At 43.1% G+C, this 22,756-nt stretch overlaps 1 protein-coding gene and 1 long non-coding RNA gene across 4 annotated transcripts in view; one reads left to right on the top strand and one right to left on the bottom strand.

The window, feature by feature from the left end:
• Mtmr12 (myotubularin related protein 12) overlaps positions 1–22,756 on the bottom strand; it is a 68,464-nt gene that overhangs the window by 9,274 nt on the left and 36,434 nt on the right. For all 3 annotated transcript variants that reach the window (XM_085676618.2, XM_085676619.2, XM_048429674.3), the window contains 6 exons: positions 16,432–16,561; positions 10,153–10,228; positions 5,933–6,039; positions 5,002–5,126; positions 3,780–3,858; positions 2,556–2,626 (listed from right to left, as the gene is read on the bottom strand). In XM_085676618.2, the coding sequence (XP_085532744.2) occupies positions 2,556–2,626; positions 3,780–3,858; positions 5,002–5,126; positions 5,933–6,039; positions 10,153–10,228; positions 16,432–16,561 (588 nt within the window). The remainder of the gene's footprint in view (positions 1–2,555; positions 2,627–3,779; positions 3,859–5,001; positions 5,127–5,932; positions 6,040–10,152; positions 10,229–16,431; positions 16,562–22,756) is intronic.
• Positions 6,902–10,159, top strand: LOC146891557 (uncharacterized). The gene is made up of 3 exons (XR_014997001.1): positions 6,902–6,958; positions 7,490–7,704; positions 10,029–10,159. It is a non-coding gene; the product is annotated as an uncharacterized LOC146891557 (long non-coding RNA).

Raw genomic sequence — 22,756 nt, 5'->3', positions numbered from 1 at the left:
CCACACCAAGGTCTACTCTTACTTCTTATAGACAAGGGCCAACCAGGAAGAGATAAACTGCTTCCGGCTTGTTAGGACAGGTTTCCAGCACATGGTAGTGTGCTAAGCAGAGATCTGCTTACTGAACAAATGGAGCACTGAAAACTTCACTTTTAGCACACGGCACCCACAGGTACCATAAAAGAGTAGCTAGCAACATTGATGCACCACCGATGGTCCACCTGACTGCAGATGAAGCCTACTGCATTTCTTTCCTGGGGAGAAAGCCTGAGTCACTGCTCACTGCTCCAGACTCAGACCCTTTCTTCTACTTCCTGTCCTTCACAGGCTGCTTTGCATCAAATGACCGGTTCAGTCACAAGACTCTTTTCTGTTCTGTCTGAGGAGCACAGAGGCGCCTGCTTCTCCTTGCCAAGCCTACAGGAGGAATTCTCCTTGATACTCCTCCATGTGACCACCTGGAGTGCACTTCATAAAACCCACAAAGCCCAAGCCCTTTCACAGACTTACCTAACGCTACTGATTTAGAGCAAAGGCAAACACACAGCCACAGTCACATATTTTTAGAGTTTGAAGATACTAAAGCCAGGTCTACATTTCCCATGGCTTCCTTTTTATCCCCCACACCATTTAAAAAAGCACAATTCATATTGCTTTTTGTTGTTGTTGTTGTTGTTGTTTTTGAAAAAGGGTTTCTCTGTAGCTTTGGAGCCTGTCCTGGAACTAGCTCTTGTAGACCATGCTGGCCTCAAACTCAGAAATCTGCCTGCCTCAGCTACCCCACCCCAAGTGCTGTGGGATTAAAGGCGTGCGCCACCACTGCCCGGCTCAAAATGCTTTTTAAAAAATGTTCTCCAGCAAAGGTGGCCGTACCCTGAGGGTTAGAGAACTAGAGCTATACTCATGCAGCAAGCACTCTCTCTTCCTGTGCCCTAGAATTACAGTGCACTAATGCTCAGGCTTACACTCCTCCACAACAAACAGGGCCTATACAAGGATTGGTGGATGGATGGATGTGTGTGAGTGTGCGTGTGCATGTGGAGGCCAGCCTGGAGGACATCTTGTGTGTTGTTCTTTGGGTGCCATCTACTTTTCCCTGCTTGGAAAGACAGGGTCTCTCACTGGCCTGCAGCTCAGGAGTGGGCTCGCCTTCCTGTCCAGTGAGTGCCAGTGGTCCTGTCTCCTCTCCTGTGGGGCTGCTACCATGCCCCTTCTGTCTTTAATGAAGGTTCTGGAGACCTAACTCATCTCTGCACCTGCCCTCTAGTGCTGTCAGTCTCTGACAGCCCATCTGGAAGGCAATTTTCCTCTTCATCTAAAGGTGCTGGTGCTACACCCCAGGGGACAACAGCAAGGGCTGGAACATGAGACTGCAGAAGACAGCTCAAAATGCCAGAGGGGAGGGACATCTCACTTCTACCGGAACCAGATTTCACAGTGCATGGCTCCGTAGTTGGTGGAACTAGTTCTGGGCTCTCCTACCTCTCAGATCTCATCCCTCTTTACTAGTTATTCAGAATCCCAATAATATTCTTCTTGTGTCTTTATAAATAGTCTTAAGGTAATGCTTCCATTAGTTTGTAAGCATCTAGAAGGAAAAGCATAGAGCTCTGTTCACAGGAGGTGCTCAGTAAGACCACTCAGTGCTAAGCTGGTGAGCTAGCACCAGGTGGTCCAGAAGTCATGAGAAGGAACATTTTTCCAATTTGCTCTTAGGAGCTACAATAAGAGAACCATCACAGAAGTGATAAACACCAGGGGCAGAATCCAGGAGACGATCCACTCAATGTGGAGCATCAGGCTAGAAACCTCAGGTCCTCTACAAAGCAGGCCAGGATGGCGCATGGCTGTAGCTCCACATTCTTGTGAGGCTCACTTAAGCCCAAGAATTTGAAGCCAGCCTGGGCAACACAGTGAGGACGGCCCCTCCCACCCTGAAAACAAACTGAACTAAGATCTAAAGAACAGGCAACACTTCAGCTCCTATCTAAGCCCTCACAAAAGCTCTGCTGCAGGTGGCTGACGGGCCTTTTACAGACTGTGTGATGCCAGAGCACAGCAAATACCCCACTTAGGAGAGGAAAGCCACGGTTCAGCACTTCACTTCCCGTGGCAACTGCACAAAGCTGTCCACACACAGACAAGAACAGTACTCTATGCATCTACAGGTCTCCTTGTAAAGAGCATCCCAGAGACTGTTGGGTAAAGACACCAAACAATTCCTTCTTGGGCTGTGAGTGAGTCTGCCAAGGTCCAAGTGAAAGGATTTTGTTTGAAACTGTAACAGTGAAATCTGAGGCAAAGACTTAGGAGCTAAAAAAAGGAAGAGAGAGGAGAAGAAACAAATCCACTCCATAAGTTATAGCAACAAAACAAAAGCTGACTCTCAGCCCAGCACTCAGGAGGCAGATGCAGGTGGATCTCTGTGAGTTTGAGACCAGCCTGGTCTACAAAGCTCATTCCAGGACAGCCACAGTTGTTACTCAGAGAACCTTATCTCAAAAAACCAAGGGGGAAAAAAAAGTTGACACTCAGTCACCCATGTGCCTTCTTACCCAAGAGCAGAACATTCATGTTCTGTGCTTCCAGGCATTCTGTAATCTCTATTGCTTTCTTCAGGCAGCGTCTAAACATGGGAGAGAGATGAGAACAGGAGCCTTAGTTCTGGAGCTTGTCCTATAGACAAGTTTAGAGGCAGTGTGAACTGTTTTCAGTTTTCTTGTATTTCTTCATGCTAAAAGGCTAGAAAAGGAAATAATAACCACTTACTGATACTCACCTACCTATGAAAAATTATGGATATACAAGAGCACACACACAAGGAACAGAAGGATCCTTGATACCCACACCTACACATACTGCACCAACACTCACACTAGTCAAAACACAGAAGCAACCTAAGAGTTCACTGACAGAGTATAAATTTATGTGTGCATGAGAGCTCATTGACAAACTGAGTACAAATTTATGTGTGCATGTGTGTGCATGTTGGAATATCATCCAGTAGTACAAATGATGGCCACTGTGACTGCAGCAATATGAAAACTCCCAGCACTTGGGAGCTGAGACTAGCCTGGCTATGAAGAGACCCTATCTTAAAAAAAAAAAAAAAAGGTTGATGAATATAAGAGAGAGCACTCAAGGTTGGATGGGAACAGTTCTCTTTCCTCAGGTGCGGCACAGGGTAAGTAGTCTCTGGCCCACATCTGTTCTGTAGCTGTCTTTGCTGTGTCCTTTAGTTAATGGCAGCTGAGAGGAGTTGTGAGTTAGAAAATGCAATATAACTCTTCTGAGACTCAATTCTAAACCAAAATGATGCACTGACATTAAGAATAAGAAATAAGAAACATAAAGTTCAGGATAACATTCAGTGAGAAGCCAGTGTCCATCCCACTGGGAGGCCAGCACTGCCATCTTCATTAGTTTTGAACAGTCCCAGTTTTTCCTATAGTCTCGGACTGTCTTGCTTATAGACTGCACTTCTTTGTAAACAGGAAGAGTGCTGGACAATTCTTATCAAATGTACAAAGAAATGATAAACAGAAATCATAAAATGCAGTCCAACCCAGTGAGAGGAAGGGACAGGCAGATCTTAAGTTCCAGGACAGCCAGGGCAACACAGAGAAACCTGGGGGTGGGGACAAGGGTGCAACCCAACCCTGAACCAAACATATGATCTCAGAATGATTAACCGTGACAGACTAGGGATCTGTCAATTCCTCCACAATTCAGAATTAGAAAATTGTACAATTCATGTACAAAACAACGGGTTCAAATACCTGATTATATCAAGCCAGCTGCTGCTTTCTAAGAGAGAAAACCACTTTATATCTGTGTCCCAGAATTCTGTACTGTTATCTGTAAATAGAAAAAAGGGGGGGGGACTTCAGGATATTGTCCACAGCCACACCTGCCACAGCATGATGCCACAGCACAGCCACGATACCCCCAGGCTGTACAGCTCAGGGGTTCCAACTGCATGAAATAAAACACAACTGTAGAATCACAGTCCTGGGTCAAATAGTAAAACCATCTACTTCAAAACTACCTTACAATGTCTATCACATTATGGTTAGAGGTGTACAATGGTGTTTCTGTTCCCTAAGGGAAAACAGCTTTCTCTATCAGCTATCTTTATCATAGTACCAGCAGTCAGTATATGCAATGAAAAGTCAATGTCAGCTGAACAAACCCTAAAATAGTAAAGAATGTGCTAGGCTAAGGAGTCAAAGTTAGGAAAAGCTATCTCTAACATGACAAACCCAGAGGACAGGCTGGTTTAAGAATGGGAAGACTTCAACTGGACATGGTGGTCCTTTAATCTCAGCATTCAGGAGGTAGAGGCAGACAGATCTTTGAGTTTGAGGCCAGTCTGGTCTACAGAGCGAGTTCCAGGGCAGCCAGGGCTATAGAGAAACACTGTGTCTTGAAAAACCAAAACTGGAAGAAAAAAAAATCAAGAGGCTACCAAGAATGACTAAGTCAGTCAAGTTTTCAGTTGTTACTAAGAGGCTGGGAGGGAAGACAAATGTGGTGGTGAGGGGGGAATGGGGGAGGCTGGAGTGGCTGGAATGTTTTTACATTTATTAACAAAATTGTTTTGTACTATAAGAAACTGTACATGGCCAATGAGGGCTAAATCAAAGTATTCCCAGTTTGGGAGAAAAGTCAACCAGAGAAAACCAACAAATATTCTACATTATAAATGAAGGTCACTGGCTCCAGGTACTCCACAGTTCAAAACCTTAGAGAGGAGTTAAGATGTTCACCATGAAACCTGGCATGCAGGGGACAGAGAGAGGAGGGAGATGGTTATGTGACCATTGCAACAGAGGCCACGGTGAGAGCCTGGAGACCTGGGCAGGATGAGTATCACAGAGACAGTTGGTGCCCTGGGCTTCTCCCTATAGCCTCACACTGCTTGTCAATAACTCTGGACTAAGGGTCCCTGCCCACCACCATTAGCCTTCCCATTGGACAGAAAGATTTCGCGATTCTCACCTATTAGAAACAGCTGCTTAAATTTACAGTATGCATTCTGGATTTCCTGCAGGGACAGGAAGCTGCTTGATAAATCTTCGGTTTTAACAATTTCATAGGGTGGCCTGTGAATGGTCTTGTAAATTCTAGGTGTCAAAAAGTAACATGAGGTTAGAAGAGCAAACATCAATTTGAATAGCATGGTAGTCCTGAGCACGTGCCATAAGCCACAAGCTGCACCTCATTTAATCCTCCCTTAGCCAGCAGGTGCGGAAATGGAAGTCATGTCTAGGTCACAGCAACTTAATTACATAACCTACTCCTTTTGTTGTTTTAAGCTATCTACTTTGAATTTATCAAATTTATTTTTGAGGAGCTGGAGAGAAGACTCAGTAGTTAAGAGAACTGGCTGCTCCTCTGGAACAGCTGGGTTCAGCCCACAGAGGCTCACAATTATCTATAATTCCAGTCCCAGGGCCGACGTACATACAGGCAAAACACCCATCCACATAAAAGTAGAAAGTAGATAGGTAGGTAGGTGGGTAGGTAGGTAGGTAGGTAGGTAGGTAGGTAGATAGATAGATAGATAGATAGATAGATAGATAGATAGATAGATAGATAAACTATTTTGAGAAACTTCTACTCCATATAATAGCAGAACAGTATAGTAACGCACCCCATGACCTCTGACAGCTGCTAATGTCACAGCCATCATGCCCTCCCCCACCCTCTGCCCGATACTTCTGTGAATCTCTGCAGAGCAGCTGGCCTTCCTAATGATTATACTGCTTTCCTGTAAGGTGCCTACAGTGAGTGCTGTTCCTCAGATTCCTCCAACAGAAAGCTACCAGGAGGGAAGCAGAATGGACACGTAGTAAGAACTATACTTATTCCCTGCTTCTCATAGAACAGGAGTTAAGGACCCAGAACAAAGCGTAGAATGAGTACTGACCCATCCAAGAAGTTCTTCTGGATCTGCAGAGCACCATCGTCCTGCTCTTTGGGCAGTGCTGACATTTTCAAAAGGGCGCTTCCATTGTGGCAGGACCAACACCAGATCTACAGAGAGGAAAGGGAAAATGTCAGCTAGGCTGTTCAAAATCCAACAGGGAGCAGATGAGCTTAGCATTTACGTTCAGACAGAAAAGTTTATAGCTTTAAAACAAAGTGGCTGAACACAATCAACGACAAAGATTTAGTCTTAAAAAAGAAAAACAGAACAAAAACAAAAACAGGACTAGGCAGTCAGATTCGGGGTTGCTCACAGTCTCACATGTACCTTCACTTGGCTTGGAGCTGGTCACTTAGCTGGTGACAGCAGCCCTGTTACTGTTACTACCACTGGGGCATCAACTACCACGGCAGTGCAGCTTTATATGCCAGTCATTTTGCAGAAATTAAACTCACTAAATTCTCATGGTCACTTCCAGCAAAGGGGGTGACGGGGGGGGGGGATGACTGACTGTCCTGTGGTAGATATGTCAGCTCTATCCTGTATGATATCTTACTGCTGTCTGTGCATACACCACGGAATATGCTGGAACATATAACTGAGGCAGGTTAGGGAACATGGCTTCCTAAAATTCCCAACAAGTGTCGCTAGCTCTTCCTCTTCACTTCACTTTTTCCCCCTCAAGACAGGGTTTCTCTGAGTAGCTTTTGAAGCCTGTCCTTGGAACTTGCTCTGTAAACTAGGCTGGCCTCAAACTCACATAGATCCACCTGCCTCTGCATCCTAAGTGCTAGGATTAAAGACGTGTGCCACCACCGCCTGGAGGCTCTTCACTTCTCAGGAGACTGTTTTCTAAATCTCAGCTCCAAAGCCTGGTGAGAACATGCTATATCTTAATTTCCCATGTGGTAGGATGGAGGAGGAGCCTATTCCCACATGTGTAGATAATTCTTTTTTTTCTTCCCACAGACCACACCACAACCTCTTAAAGCTGAAGGGAGAAACCCTCATTTTCATTCGTCTCAAGTAAGTGTGCTTTTCCAAGTGTACTATGCACTGTCCTGAGACCCAAGACCCTTATGGGTGGCCTGCAATACCACAACCGTTTTCCACTGTGGGACATGCACTGGCAGCACAGTAGCTGTGGCTGGTGAACCTGCCAGTGGTTCAGCACCAGTCCAGGCATGCTACCCAACTACACAGTTTGCTAATTAGTTGCCATTAGTAAGAACAGTTTGATTCACTCAAGAATGTTCTGGAACAGAAGGTTAAAAATGACAGATTTTAGGGCCCAAGCGATGGCTTGGTAGGTAAAATACTTGTTGCGCAAGCCTGATGACCAGAGTTCAATCCCCAGATGATGAGCAAAGGTGGAAGGGGAAAATCAACTCCACAAAGCTGTTTCCTGCCTCCGCATATGTACTGCAGCATCCATGTACTTGGTCCCCACTGACAATATTTTTTTAAATGATCAATTTTATACTGTTGACTGTGATATATCATACAGTGTCTGTCCTATGAGATAAGAGTGCCTTTACAAAAACTGTGCATCTTTAGACTTTAGAGGACTCGCTCTTACAGTACTGGAGGGAGCTGGGCAAGCTACCATGGAGAAAAGCAGCCGCCAGCCCGTCTAACTGTGATGCCTACAGACCAGAAAAGGACCAGCCAGAAGACAGTGTCAATGATGCAACTATGGCACTTTTAACTTGGGGTAACCAACAGCTACCTCATTGGACTTGAATTCTAAATACTTATCCGTATGTCCAAAGGTAAGTGTAACTCTCAGCCCTCATCAAAAAAGCCTCTTTTTACAGCAGATGTTGACCATAACAGAGATCACAGCTGGTCAAATGCAGAAAACAAGTGAAAGAAAACTGGGGTGTCCAACTCTAACTGATACATTCACAAAGGTGGAAAGGTTTTAAGAACTAGAGGATCAGGACACCTGCTGGGAAACAGCTGTGCCCAGGAAACCTCAAAGGTATGAGTAAAACACCTGCATAATGAGAACACCAGCTGACATGCCAATGTGGGCAGGTAAGATCCACATCTAGGCCCCTGCCCTAGAGGAAGAGCCCTGTGCAATCAACTGAGAAAGCTGAGAAAGGGGGAATGGGTTTCCAAGGATGATCCCCTGATGAGTTAGCTAATTACAAGTGGTCAGCCATCAATGCATGTTACATACAAGGTACACTAAATAGACTCAGTAGGTTGTGTGTATACACGCATACATGAATACATACATGTGTGTATGTATACATATATATGCAGACACACGTAAAAGCAATAAAGAAAGGTCATAACTTTAGGAGTAGGGAGGGACATGGCAAGAGTTGAGAGGAAAGAGGGAAATGATGCAAATACAGTGCTCCTGGAAGAAACCTCAAAAAATTAGATTTCTAACAAAACTTAAAAATTGAATAAAGTGAGTTTATCAATTCACAGAAAGCAATTTACAAAATGTTGCCAATGACAAAAAAATAAGCTTTAAAACAAAAACTGAGCAATGTGGAGAACTAGTACCTGGCACTACTTCAACAGCTTCTCATCATCACTCTCCTTGTAAGAGAGCGGTATCAATGTGTCAGTTAGATGTGTAACCATGGACCAGCATTTTCCAAATGTGTAATAGAACAAAATGCATTCTCTAAATTTTTTCAAAGTATGAGAGAGACTGGGGGACTTTAATAACAGGCCCTTGGGACCTTTGTGAAACTGTCATTTGATATTTGCACTATCAAATAATATTCTCAGTCCAGCTACTAACTATGCCTTCCGTTAAAATACACAAGCCTGAAGCTGGAGCTTCACTGTTCCTTAACCAATCCTCAGCATACCACAAGAGACTGAATAAAAGAATCCAGCTGGCATCTATTTCCAAAATGCTAAATAGTGCTGTTCCATTTTACTGTTTTGGATGGCTATTTTCCATAAAAGGATGTTATTTATGCTAATACATGTTACTTAAATTTTTCATTAAGATTCAGTCTGAAAAATAAATTAACAGGGTCTCACTCTATAGCCTATGTTGTCCTCAAACTCACAGCAAGTCTCCTGCCTCAGCCTCCTGAATGTGGGGATTATAGGCATGAGATATTACAGTTAGTTTCAACTAGAGTTTCTTTCTTTTGGGTGCTGGGGGGTGGGGACTGGTTTCGTAAGACAGGGTTTCTCTGTGTAGTCCTAGCTATCCAGGAACTCGTTCTGTAGACCAGGCTGGCCTTGAACTCATAGAGATCCACCTGCCTCTGCCTCCTGAGTGCTAGGATTTTAAAGGTGTGCATCACCACCACCCAGCATCAACTGAAATTTCTAATACTACACAACCTACATAAACAAAAACTCTTTCGCAGGCTCACTTATTTCAGGAGTGTAAAGTATATGAACTGCAGGCGTCAACTGAAGGCTGAAAACTGGGATCTGATCCAGCTATCCCCCAAAGACACATTTTCTGAAACTCTCGACTTAGCTATGTCTAGCTGGAGATCAGGAAAGTCACAGGAAATCTGTACTTCTGGCTTCCCCTGAAAACGTTCAGTCACCTGGCACTATTTAGCCAACAGTGTTAGAGGCTGGTGCTGCAGAGCTGCCCTCCTAGGCCAGGCAGACAGACTCTGTCCCACCTCAGGGGCCACACTCTTTACCAATCCAGCTCCATGGGCTCTGGGTATGTGACGGAGCTTCACCACGTTGTCTCACATTTAAGATTCTTCTGGCAAGCCAGCCTGTGTACTGCACAGCACGTCCTCGTAATTTTCATTTCTTTCTAAAGTCCCATAGGTTAGGTAACTCCCAGTCAACAGCAAGAAACAGGGGTGTCATCTAGTTGTGTTTTATTTGATCAGTGATAAACTAAATAGCCTGTTCTATGAAAATTAAGGTGTGTTTCGTGTTGTCTCTAGCAGAAAATTCAACATGCCCATATCAAGATAACAGAGCTAGCTAGCCAAAATAAATTAAATTCCACTATATGTAGTGTCAGTTTGGTTCAAACAGGTTAGGTGTCAAAGCAGGTGGGTCTATAATCCTCATGAAGCTTTTCAATGTCTTCTAATATTGCAAGAGCATTTGTAATGACTCAGACTTGTCCTAGGGAGCCTCGTGTTCAGAAGGTGTTTCTGGATTGCTCATAGACCATGGACAGCCTCTGGAGCACCACTGCTAGGATGGCCAAGAGCTGCTGACGTCCCCTTTCCCAGGGACCCAAATGCACTTACTGGTATGCCATGGCCCTGAAAACGCCGCACATCCTCTTCAAGAAGGGGACTGGGGACAACAAAGTATGCGGGCAACCTAGAAGAAAGAGGTGGCATCAACTGTAACCAAGTCTTTTTCTGTCCCACCAGCCAGTTCCCAAATAATGACACAGAGACTTATTATTAATTATGAAAGTTCTGCCTATAGCTTAGGCTTATCTCAAATAGCTCTTATAACTTAAATTAACCCATTTATATTAATCTACATTCTATCATGTGGTACTACCTCTCTTCCTCCTTATACCTACCTCCTGTTTCCTCTCCCTGTCTCCTGGCTTCTCCTGCGTGCTTAGATTCCTCCTCCTCTTTCTCTTTCTCCCCAGAAATCCTGCCTATCCCTCCTGCCTAGCTACTGGCCATTAGCTTTTTATTACATCAGCCACAGCAACACATCTTCACATAAGAGATGTAAAGTTATAAGGCTGAGAAACATAAAAGCTTAAGTTGGTTATCTAAAAAGATGTTTTTTTGATCAAAAAGACACCTTTAGTATGGTTAGTATGGTAATAAAAGTTATGATAAAAAGTGGTTTGGGTATAAAACTTTGGACTCACTAAGATAGATTAGATAATAGAGCAGTTTTTCTGAATTTCCCAAATACAGACAGACTGAACACTGTGAATGTAATTCTTACCTGATAACTGTTCTTATTGTACATAGTTTTACTATGTTTGAGTTAAAACCTTCCGTTTTTATTTAGACAAAAAGGAGTATTTGTACACTGTATGAAGATGTATTTGCTGTGATTGGTATAATAAAAAGCTAGGCAGGAGGTATAGGTAGGATTTCTAGACAGAGAGAGAGGAGGAGATGACTCTAGATGCATAAGAGATACCAGGAGACACGGAAGAAGCAGGATGGACAGTATGTGACAAAACACAGATTAATAAAAATGGGTTAATTTAAGTTGTACAAGCTGGTTAAAAATAAGACTAAGGTAAGGCCAGGCTTTCATAATTAAGAGTCTCAGTGTCATTATTTGGGAGCTGGCTGATAGGAAAAATTCGTTACAATCAGTTTTCAGTTTGACACTTAATTCACAAAATATGAAAGCATCCATGAATACAAGGAAGTACCAAAGAGCTACAAAAGGACATATTTCCCTGTTAAGAACCAAAGATGAGGCCGGGCGGTGGTGGTGCATGCCTTTAATCCCAGAACCTAGAAGGCAAAGGCAGGCTGATCTCTGTGAGTTCAAGGCCAGCCTGGTCTACAGAGTGAGTGTTCCAAAGCTACAGAGAAACCCTATCTTAAAAACAAAACAAAACAAAAAAAACCAAAGATGAAATGCCACCCCTCTTTAACAATACGAGGGAGATGAGAGGTGTGGGTACAGCTCTGCAACAGAGCCCCTTCCTAGCATGCACAAGGTCCTTGGTTTGATCTTCAGCACCGAAAAAAGGCAGAGATTGGAAAATGTGCTATCTAAAAGTATATGAAGTCCAAAAAGTCACTGAACAGTAACAGCATAAACACCTGTGTTGCTTATAATTAAAAAATATGAAAATCAGTAACATGAGGATTGCAGTCCATTTTATCACATACACACTCTGAGATGGATATTGTGGCACGTGACTTTAATCCCAGCACTTGGGAGGCCAGATCTCAGTGAGTTTAAGGCCAGTCTGGTCTACATAGTGAGTTCCATGACAGAATTGCATAGAAATACTCTGTCTCAAACAAACAAACAAACAAAAAGTTCAGCCAACAACAAACATTTGAAGAGATCTCCTTTGTGGCGGACACTGCACTAATCCATCACATGGGCGATTCATTTAATTCAACACCACTAGCAGATACATAGTATGAGTATTACCATTTTACAGATAAAGAAGCTGAGAAACTGAGACACCACACTCACTGAGGCTGTTCCTGGGTTACAGAGACCTCGAGCTATTGTGATTATTCATTATCTCCAGGAGAAAATCTTTATAAGAACAAGCCTGCTGAACTGTAGGACATGGGTAAGCTAGATTTTCAGAGGGATCCAAAATACATGGGCACACTGGCTTCTAGCCAACAGACCCCTCCCAGAGCTGTAAATACCTCTCCCTCAGAGTCTGAAATACAGCCTCCCAAGACAGAAGGCACCTGTGCAGCTAAGTTATAATCAGACAGTATTTGCAGACACACTGCATGCCCGATCTCAATCTGAGAAGCATCAATTCATGAGAAAGATGAATTTCAGAAAAAAGAAATTTTTTTATGTGTATGTCTGTGTGCCATGTCCATGCAAGTGACCTCAAAAGCCAGAAGAAGTGGGCATTGGATTCTCTGGAGCTGGAGTTACCGACAGTTGTGAGCCACCACGTGGGTGTTAGGAGCTAAACTCCAGTCCTCTGCAAGAGCAGAGAGTAGTCCTATCCACGAGCCATCCCCCAGCCCCATGGACAGATGGATTGCTAAAGCAAAGAGATCAAAACACAAACGATTGATCCATTAATCAATCCACAGGAGTTGGAGCAATATACTAAATATCACCAGGGAGTACGGTCACCTTGACTTCTTCAAGTAAATATGACAGTTTCAGCATCCATACATAGAGTAACTTAAGAAACCCATCAGGAAATGGCAAAATGTTACTCTGAATCTTTATTAACAGTAAGATTAAGAAGATGAAAGACAGCTAGGTGGTGATGGCACATGTCTTTGGTCCCAGCACTCAGGAGAAAGAAGCAGAGGCAGTTGGATCTCAGGTGAGTTCCAGGTCAGTCTGGTCTCCACAGTGAATTCCAGGACAGCCAGGGCTACACAGAGAAGCACTGTCTCAAAACAAAACAACTTCTCTCCACCCCTAGGCCAAACCAAATCATGGAGAAAATTTAAATACTAATTAGATATCAAAGAAACAGTGTGAGGCTGGGCATGACATAGTCCTTTCATTGCAGCACTTGGGAGGCAAAGGGAGTCAGATCTCTGGGTCTGAGGTCCTTATTTATAGCAAGTCCCAAGGCAAGTGCTTCAAAAGGGAGACCCTGTCTCACAAAACAAACAAAAAAGTAGTGTGAATTTGAAAAGTATGATAATGGTTTCATGCTGTGTTTATTAAAAACATCCCCGGTTCTTTGTTCTTTGCAATAGATACTAAACATAAATGAAATGAGCTTTGAAATTCATTTCCAAGCAATCCCAAAGAGAGACAAGTAGGTGGGGGTGTAGAGAAAACGGGATTAGCTATGAATTAGTCATTGTTACACCTTGGTAATGGATAAAAGGAAGTTTGACACACACTGTTTCTCTATACTGCTTCAAAATTTGTATAGTCAACCTTATACAAGATTTGTATAATCAATCATTTTAAAAATCTGTGCGTTTGTGTGTGTGTGTGTGTGTGTGTGTTTACACGTGCATGGTGTGTGTTTGGATGCTAATGGTCAGAAGAAGAGGGGGTTGGATCCCCTGGGGCTGGAGTGTTAGCAGTTGTTAGCAGCCAGACACAGACACAGGACACTAAACTGGGGTCCTCTAGAAGTGCTCTTAACCCCTGAATCATCTATCTCTCCAGCCCCTGACAGACAAAGATCCTATGAGACTGTGATGTATAACCAGGTCTATGAACCAGGTCATGACTAAGGCCTCCAAGTCAGTAAAAGTTTTAAGACCTTGACTTCTAAAGTTCTGAAGTACTTTTATACTCTCTTATGTACCTACCTGAGTGGGTGGACAGTAAGCTAATCTTTCTTTAGGGATAATCACCGAAGGAAAAACATTTTCCCAGATCAATGGCTTTTAAACTCAAGAAGCCCATGAGAAGCACAGGGAAGGATTAAAAAAATACCAAAATCCAGGCCTGGACCCCATGATTACAGAGCAGAAGCTTAAAGCTCTTCGGGAAAGCAGTGGGGATTAACGCTGCTATTCTGAATGCCATGCTATCAGGGTATAAGGCAGCACCACCTGAGCTCAGATGTGGACTCAGCCCCGCCCCACCTGCTCAGTCAGCACCAGGGTCCCCAACAATCTCCTGAGTGACTGAGATCTCTAACTGTGGGAAGCACTGACTGGGCTGTAATATCCCCAGTAATATCCCCTGGTCACCACTCTGACATCAGCTGAGGAGTTCCCACACTAGAAGGGACCTCCTTCTAAGACTTGCAAGTCTTCCCTAATATCCTATAATGTTAGCTCTCAGGTCAATTTTAGCCTCTGTCCCAGCAGTGAGGGAGAGTAGCATAGCAGGCACAGGATGAGAGTGTTCTCACCTGCCCCACATAACTCAGGCAGCCTGTTGAGACTCTGAGTAATTTAGTCCTCCCTCTTCAAAAACAGTCACTTCAGGCAGTGGGATGAGTTCAGAGGAAAGAGCCTTTTTCGGGCAGCTTCAGTACAGCTGTCATCTGGGAAGGGTAAGCCTAGGGAAGAGCTATATCTTGCTGTGTCAGCATTAGCTCATGGGTTCCTCTGTGAGGCGCACACCCCACGGAGTTACACACCTTATATCTCCACAAGGAAGTGGAATGAAGTAAGGATTTTAGGAGCGAATTGAAAAAGAGAAACAATAGGCCTGTGGCACCGGAGCAGCCAGTTCTGACAATGAGGTTTCTTATTCTTACCCAGACTGATTGCGGGAGGGGTCATCTGAGCCACCCGGAGAAAAGTGCTATAAACCCACAGTAGTTTATGCGGCTGTCAGCAGTGTGCTAGGAAGCTATGTTCCCAAATGATAAGACTCGAGTTTCTAAAAACAGATCCACAGAGTCATCCTTTAAAAATGTAGGCCAGATCACTCCCTGCCTCTGTCAAACTCCCCCTCATTGTTCTCAGATTCAAAAGGATAAATTCTTCTGGAATCATCCAACCGTTCCTTCTCCTCAACCTCTACTCCCCTTTCCCTGGCTTGCTCCTCCCCAGTTCCTGCCCCCACTCCAGCTTCTCTGCCTCCCCTTCCCTCAGCTTTGACCAAAGGCCACTTTACTCCCGGGACCTTCCTGACCACCCTCTTCTGCACCACCTCCAGCTCTTCTGACCTTGTTTCTGGTGCTGGTTATTAAACCCAGGACCTCACCCATGACAGGCAAACGCCCTATCTCACCCAGTGTCTTTCTCAATAGCTTTCTACCTTGAATTATTTTCTATGTATAACTGTGTGTGGTGTGTGAGTGCAAGTGCACACGTGCCATGGTCCATGTGTGGTCAGGAGCTATGTTCAGGACTCAGTTCTCTACTCCCACAGGTTCTGAGAATCAAGCTCAGGATAATTTGGCAACTAGTTTTACCTGCTAAGCCATCTTTTTCAGACAGGGTCTGTCACTGCACCTGGAGCTCACCAGGCTAGAATGGCTGGCCAGCAAGCCTTAGGGACTGTCCTGTCTTCACCTCCCCAACACTGGGATTACAGGCACGTAAATTTCTTTACATGGGTCATAGGGATCAAACTGAGGTCCTTATCCTTGTGTGGGAAGCACTTTACCAACTAAGCCATCTACCCAACCCCACTTTTGATATCCTGACAGATTAGAGATTTCTGTTAAAAGCTGCTGCTAAGAGTGGAGGTGTAGTTCAGTGGCACTCGTCTTGCCAGGCATGCACAAGACTGAGGGGGCTGTCTCCAACATCACTGACAAACAATAAAAGTAGAAGTTGGGTTGAAAAAAAGGAATCTCTACATAGTTGATAGAAGTGACAAATGGTACAATATCTGAGGTAGTTAGTGTGGTAATCCTTAAACAGCTAAACACAGGGTTAATACATGTTTGGCACTGTATTAGATTATATACTGAAAAGAAGTAAAAAACATATCCTCATAAAACTTATACATAAATGCTTGTGACAAATGAATAGATAAATAAAATATAGTATATCCATGCCATGGAATATCATTTGGCATAAAAATAAAAGTCAGAGGTGTTGGTACATATCTGAACTGGATATTCAGGAGACTGAAGCAGGAAAATCTTGGGTTTGAGGCTAATACGGGCTAACTAGTGAGTTCTAGAGCCGCCTAGGCTCCACAGAAAGACCCTGTCTCAAAACAAACAAACAATGCCAAAAAACCCACATACAGTAGTTATAAATGACCACCTATCCTGTTTTATTTATAAAAATGTCCAGAAGCAGCAAATGTATGATTTGGCTGGGACTGGCACAGGAAGGACAACTGAGGAGAAATGTGGGATAACTGTCAATTTGGTGTTTCTTTGTTAGATTCTTTGTTAGATGATGAAAACGTTCTACCACTCACTGTGATGATAATTACAGAACAATGTTAACACATTCAAATAGTGGGGGGGAGGAGCTTACCTGTCACAGACCTTGTAGTCTTCATTCACACTCACTGTTTTGTACTTCACACTACCCTTGGTCCGCTCCAGCTCCCAACACCAGTCTTTAGGTGTGTCAAACATTACAGTGTGATTGCTGGGATCAGTGGCTAAGAAAACAAAATTAGCACATGGTGAACTCTTTCCATGACACTGGTATTTTGTTCATGTGGACATACATGCTCTGAACCCAATTTATTACACTGAGTCTATTTTTATCTAAAAATAAATTCACAGCTCAATTTTTCCATTTTTCTGTCATTAATCCAAAAATTACAACAGAAACTTATTGAAATTTTCATTACATTTATTTTGTGTAGGAGGAGGGAGCATGGCATGCCTGTCACAGTGCATATATGTTGTGTAGGAGGAGGGAGCATGGCGTGCCTGTCACAGTGCATATATGTTGTGTAGGAGGAGGGAGCATGGCGTGCCTGTCACAGTGCATATATGTTGTGTAGGAGGAGGGAGCATGGCATGCCTGTCACAGTGCATATATGTTGTGTAGGAGGAGGGAGCATGGCATGCCTGTCACAGTGCATATATGTTGTGTAGGAGGAGGGAGCATGGCATGCCTGTCACAGTGCATATATGTTGGTCTAACAACAAAAAGCAGGAGTCAGCTCTCCTTTCACCAGTAGTGCTGGGGATTAAACTCGGTTGTCAGGTCTGGAGGCAAGCGTGTTTACCTTCTGATCCTCACACTGATCCATGCTGTCTCTTGATACAGATAAGGATATAGATATAGATATAGATAGATAGATAGATAGATAGATAGATAGATAGATAGATAGATAGATAGATAGATAGATGGATGGATGAAAAGGAGTCTGTTTTTAAAGTTTGATTTTTATTATTTTATGTGTATCTCTTTCTGTGTGGGGGAGACTATGGAGTCCAGAAAATGGTGCTGATCTCCTGCAGCTGGAGTTACATGCAGTTGTGAGTCAGTCACCCAATAAAGGTGTTAAGAACTGAACTTGGGTCCTTGGGAAAAGCAGCATGTATTCTTAGCTGCTAAGCCATCCCTCCAACCACAAAAAGTTATTCTTGTTCCATTCCTTGCAAAAGTAATTTCTAGTTCTATTTTCAGTTCATGAGATAATTTATATAAAACAAAAATTCTGTGAAGCACTGAAAGATGGGCTTGGCACAAAAGCTAAGAATTGAAATATTTTTAGCCCTCCACATGTGTATAGCATGGCACACTGATGAGAATAGCATGTCTGATTCTGGAACATAAATCCTTCTTCAGCTTGTGATGTACTGCCTGCGAGAAGCCTGTCCAGGATGGCACTTGGTCACTGAAAGCCATAAACAGACCAGAGAGTCACAGCGGAGGAAGTGGCCAACAGCCAAGGCCTGTATCATGGTGACAGGAACTTTGGCTACTACATCAGCACTGCTAGGACAAAATGTCCACGAGTCCTGCCCAAGCCCAGCAGAAATGGCTCTGGCCTTCTCCAGGCCATCACATCACTCATCTCTGGAAGGGACAGGCACATCGAAAAACCCAAACTTCCTGGAAAACAACAAGTGCTGCTAAAACCAACCCACCTGCTTCTGTTAAATAAAATAAAATTACAGTAAAAGTAGTTTGAACAATGACAATAACCAATGTTTACATAAGTTGAATATTCCTAATCTAAAAATATAAAAGTAAATCTGAAATTTCTGGACTGCCAATGTGATTTCCCAAGTGGAAAATTCCACACCTGACCTCATGTCATAGTCAAAACACAGGCACATTAAAATTATTGTATAACCAGGCAGTGGTGGCTCATGCCTTTAATCCCAGCATTTGGGAGACAGACACAGGTGGATCTCTGAGTTTGAGGTCAGCCTGGTTTAAGAGCAGGTTCCAAGACAGTCAGGGCTACACAGAGAAACTCTGTCTGTAGGGGGATGGGGGAGAGTCTAAGTGAGATAGAAAGACTGCTCTGTGGTCAAGAGCACTGGTAATTCCTCTACAGTCTCAAGAGATCCAATGTCCCCTTCTTTTCACAACAGGTAACAAGCATACATGTGGTGCATGAATTCATGCAAGCAATCATATACATAAAAATAAATAGATAAAACAGATATATAAGACAGGAACAGTGCTTACGCTTATAATATCAACATTTTAGAAGGCTAAAGGATCTTGAGTTTGAGGGCAGCCTGAGCTACCTATTGGAACCCTGCCTCAAATAACACCATAGACAAACAGACAGATACCCTATCTATCTAGTCAGTCTAAAAATACTAGACTGAGGGAAAAAGCTCAGCTGATAATGTACTTGCCTTTCAAGCTTGAAGACGTAAGCTTGATCCAGGCAGGTGCTCATACTCCTAGTACTGAGGAGGTAGACGGAAGGGTCCCAACCATAAAGTGCTCACATTAACAAAACCCATACACAAAAACTAAGAGCCACCATGGTGGTGATGCTCTCCTTTAATCCCAGCAGAGGCAGAGGCAGGCCCCGGCTCTCTACATTCAAGGCCAGCCTGGTCTGCAGAGTAAGTTCCAGGATAGCCAGGGCTACACAGAGAAACCCTGTCTCAAAACACAAAATAAAACAAAGCACTGGATTTAGCTCCCAAGGTCCAAATGAGGAGCAGAAGGAGGGAGAACATGAGCAAGGAAGTCAGGACCGCGATGGGTGCGTCCACCCACTGAGATGGTGGGACTGATCTAATGGGAGCTCACCAAGGCCAACTGGACTCGGACTGATGGAGCATGTGATCAAACCGGACTCTCTGAATGTGGCTGATGGTGGAGGCTGACTGAGAAGCCAAGGACAGTGGCGTTGGGCTTTGATACTACTGCATGGATGGGCTTTGAGGGAGCCTTGTCTGTTTGGATGCCCACCTTCTTGGACCTAGGGGGAATGGGGAGGACCTTGGACTTCCCATAGGGTAGGGAACCCTGACTGCTCTTTGGCCTGGAGAAGGAGTGGGAGTGGGAGTGGAGGAAGGGGAGGGAGGTGGGAGGAGGGGAGGAGGTGGAAATTTTTAATAATAATAATAATAATAAAAGAAAAGAAAACAAAGCAAAAACTAACAGCCAATTAGTGTCTGTTAGTTACAACCTTTCCTATCCCATGCCCCAGTGAAAGAGGACCGGAGAAGGGTGAATTACAACAGAATAAAGGTTCTATCTACCTGGGTACAAAACAAAACAAAAATCAAAGGCAAACAAACAAAGGATCAAGAAACTGCCAAAGTAGGAAAGGTAACTGCTAAGCAGACTGGTCATGTGTTGGCCAGCCCAGAACCTATCCTAGCAAGAACCAGACCTCAGGATCACTTGGTGTACACCTTTAATCTCAGCAGTCAGGAGACAGAGATGATAGGGTGCATCTCTGGAGTTTGAGGCCAGCCTGTTCTACAGTGTGAGTTACATAGTGAAAGCCTGTCTTTAATGTTTTTTTTTCCAAAATCAGGATCTGTGGAAAAAGTATAACTCATAAAACTGAAGTGTCATTTTTCAAATATGAATCCAAAAGATGTTTATATATAATTAGTCAACACTGCCAAAGTTGTACACTAGCACCCAGGCCAGAATCAGAATTGTTGCGGGATATTTGATTGCACTCTGAAACATCAAGACTGTGTTAATAAAATTAATTGGATCAGGGAGCAGAGCAAGTGACTAGTTAGTAGGAATTAGCCATAGAGAGGATGGAGGAGCCAAGAATATGTACAGTTAGGAGTACGGAGGGACTTAAGAGATTCTCAATCTTTTTAGTTTGGGACAGGTGGAGAGATGCTCTCTTACTGGATCTCCAGTCAAAAAGGAAGGTCAGCTAGTTGCTTCTCAGTTTCTCTTCCCTAGCAGGATTTTACCCCCAACATCTGACTCCTGAATCTTTATTGGTAAATAGAATAGAGACTTAGTTAAAACCTACATTTGTGGGCTACAACCTAGCTGGTGCTAATGGGACCAGAAGTCTGAGCACCCTGATTTGAGCAATGTGGAGCTGTGGGGCCACAGGGCACAGTGGGTAGTTAAAACATCATAGACTCAGGTGCGGTCACTAAGCCAACAGAAAAACACTACAGAATAAAAGGAGAGGTAGAATTTCTAAAAATACAGATGATTACTTTTCAAGTATGAAACAAACAGATGTGTATATAAACTGTAGTAACCAACAAAAAAAGCCATGTTTATGCCTACCACACTGTCACATTATAGCTGCAATATAAAGATCTGTCTGTAACAAAGATGAACTATAGGGACAAATTTCCTGCCCAGCTCAGTAATATTAATGAGTTTAATATTAATATTAATTAAAATTAGTGAACTGATTTTCATGCATAGCCCACCATCACTGATGGGGACCTTTTCTTTTCTTCTTTGAAACTCTGTATACAGCCCTTTCTGGCCTCCAACCTGACCTAAATCAGGCTGGCACTGAACTCACAGAGATCCGCCAGCTTTTGCCTCCAACTATGGTGTACCACTATGCCCAGATAATAGGCAATTTTATTCTCAATTACCTCTCATGTGAAGACTTCATCCTATGTCATGAATTTAATGCTTAAAAGTCTTCACAGGGGAGGCATGAACACTGCTATTTTAAAATAAGGAAACGCAAACACATACCATAGATAGACAACACCAAGGAACATCTTCTCTACAACATATTATAGCCAAAATTCCGAAATACAAAGCAGAGATAGGGAGATGGTTTCGTTGGTAAAGTGGTTCGTATACAAGCATGAGGGCATGAGTTTGGATCCCTCAAACCTACTTAAAAGCTGGGCTGGGTCTAGTGGCCCCTGCTATTCATCAGCAGAGGCAGAGAGATTCTGTGAATTTGAGACCAACCTGGTCTTCATAACAAAATGACTACATATAGAGCCCTGCCTCAAAAAACAAAAACAAAGAAAAAAGTTAGGCACAGGAGCATACATCTGTAACTCCAACACCAAGGGAAAGGATAGCAAAGATAGGTGGATCCTTGAAGTTCATTAGCCAGCTGGTTCAGTCAATAAGCTCCAGGTTCAGTGAGAAACCCTGTCCCAAAACATAAAGTAGAGAAGAACTGTAGAAGATACCTATCTACACTGGACCAGGAAATGTATGTACAGACATGAGCATGTACACACACAATACCCACACACAAAATCCACTCAACAATAACCAATGAAAACAGAAAAAGTAAAAACAAAAGAACCCCAGCCAGATGGCGTAATTGCTCATACCTATAATCTCAACAGGAGCACTCATCAGTCTCAGGTTACCTTGGACTACATAGGGAGTTCCAGGCCAGGCCAGGTTGAACTGTAATGGGTCTGGGTCTCAAAAATTTATACAGACAGACACAGAATAAAACATTATTAAATGCTCTAAGGGGAAAAGGCCAATTCACCTACAAAGGTCAGCAATCAAATTAACAGCAGCAACCCTAAAATCTAGGAAAGCATGGAACAATAATATACTTCGCGTCCTGAAAGTAAATAATTACCAACCTAAATTGCTACAAACAGCAAAGCTATCTTTTAGCAATGACAGAGAAGTAAGGATATCTCAAGATAAGAACAAACTAAAGCAGTTCATGACCACACAGCTAGCACAAAGTCAAAATCATAACAGTACATAAAAGAATATCAAAACAGTAATACATGAACAAAAAGTATAGGAAGAAATTCTTCACAGCCAACATACTAAACTATCAAACCCCTAATACTTACAGAAAAAAAGACCTAAACAGTAATCTACAAAACGAGAAAAAAACACAAAAAGATGCAGACTGGCTGAATATATTTAAAAACCAGCTCCAGGAACTGAAGAGGTGGGTTAGCGATTAAGAGCAAGTACAGTTCTTTCAAAGGACCCACATTTGGTTCCATCACTCATGTTGGATTGCTCACAAACTCCAGCTCCAGAGATACCTGACACCCCTGTTCTCCTCAAGCAACACCCACAAAGAATCACATATTAAAAATAATTTAAAAAATAGATCCAATCACCTACTATCTCCAGGAGACAATTCACTGGCATGGACTAAAAATTATAAAGTATGGAAGTCCAAAACAAGCTGAGTAACCATTCTGTTATCTGAAAAACTATACTTGAAACCAAAATAAGAACAGATAAGGAACATAGTTATAAAGGGAACAATTTATAAAAAGACATAAAATTAGTAAACGTACATGTGCCAAATGTTAGGGCTCTCAATTTCATAAAACAATCACTAACATGCACTAAGGTCTGAATGGTCCTGATAACACAGAGTTACTTCAATACCCCCGGTCTCATCTTTAGGTCAGTCATCCAAACTAAAATAGAATGAAGAAACCACAGAGTTAAACTATAC

This window comes from Myodes glareolus, chromosome 15 (genome assembly GCF_982192425.1).
Source record: "Myodes glareolus chromosome 15, mMyoGla1.1, whole genome shotgun sequence".
Classification (NCBI taxonomy): domain Eukaryota; kingdom Metazoa; phylum Chordata; class Mammalia; order Rodentia; family Cricetidae; genus Myodes; species Myodes glareolus.
This window is presented reverse-complemented; position numbering and strand designations above follow the sequence as displayed.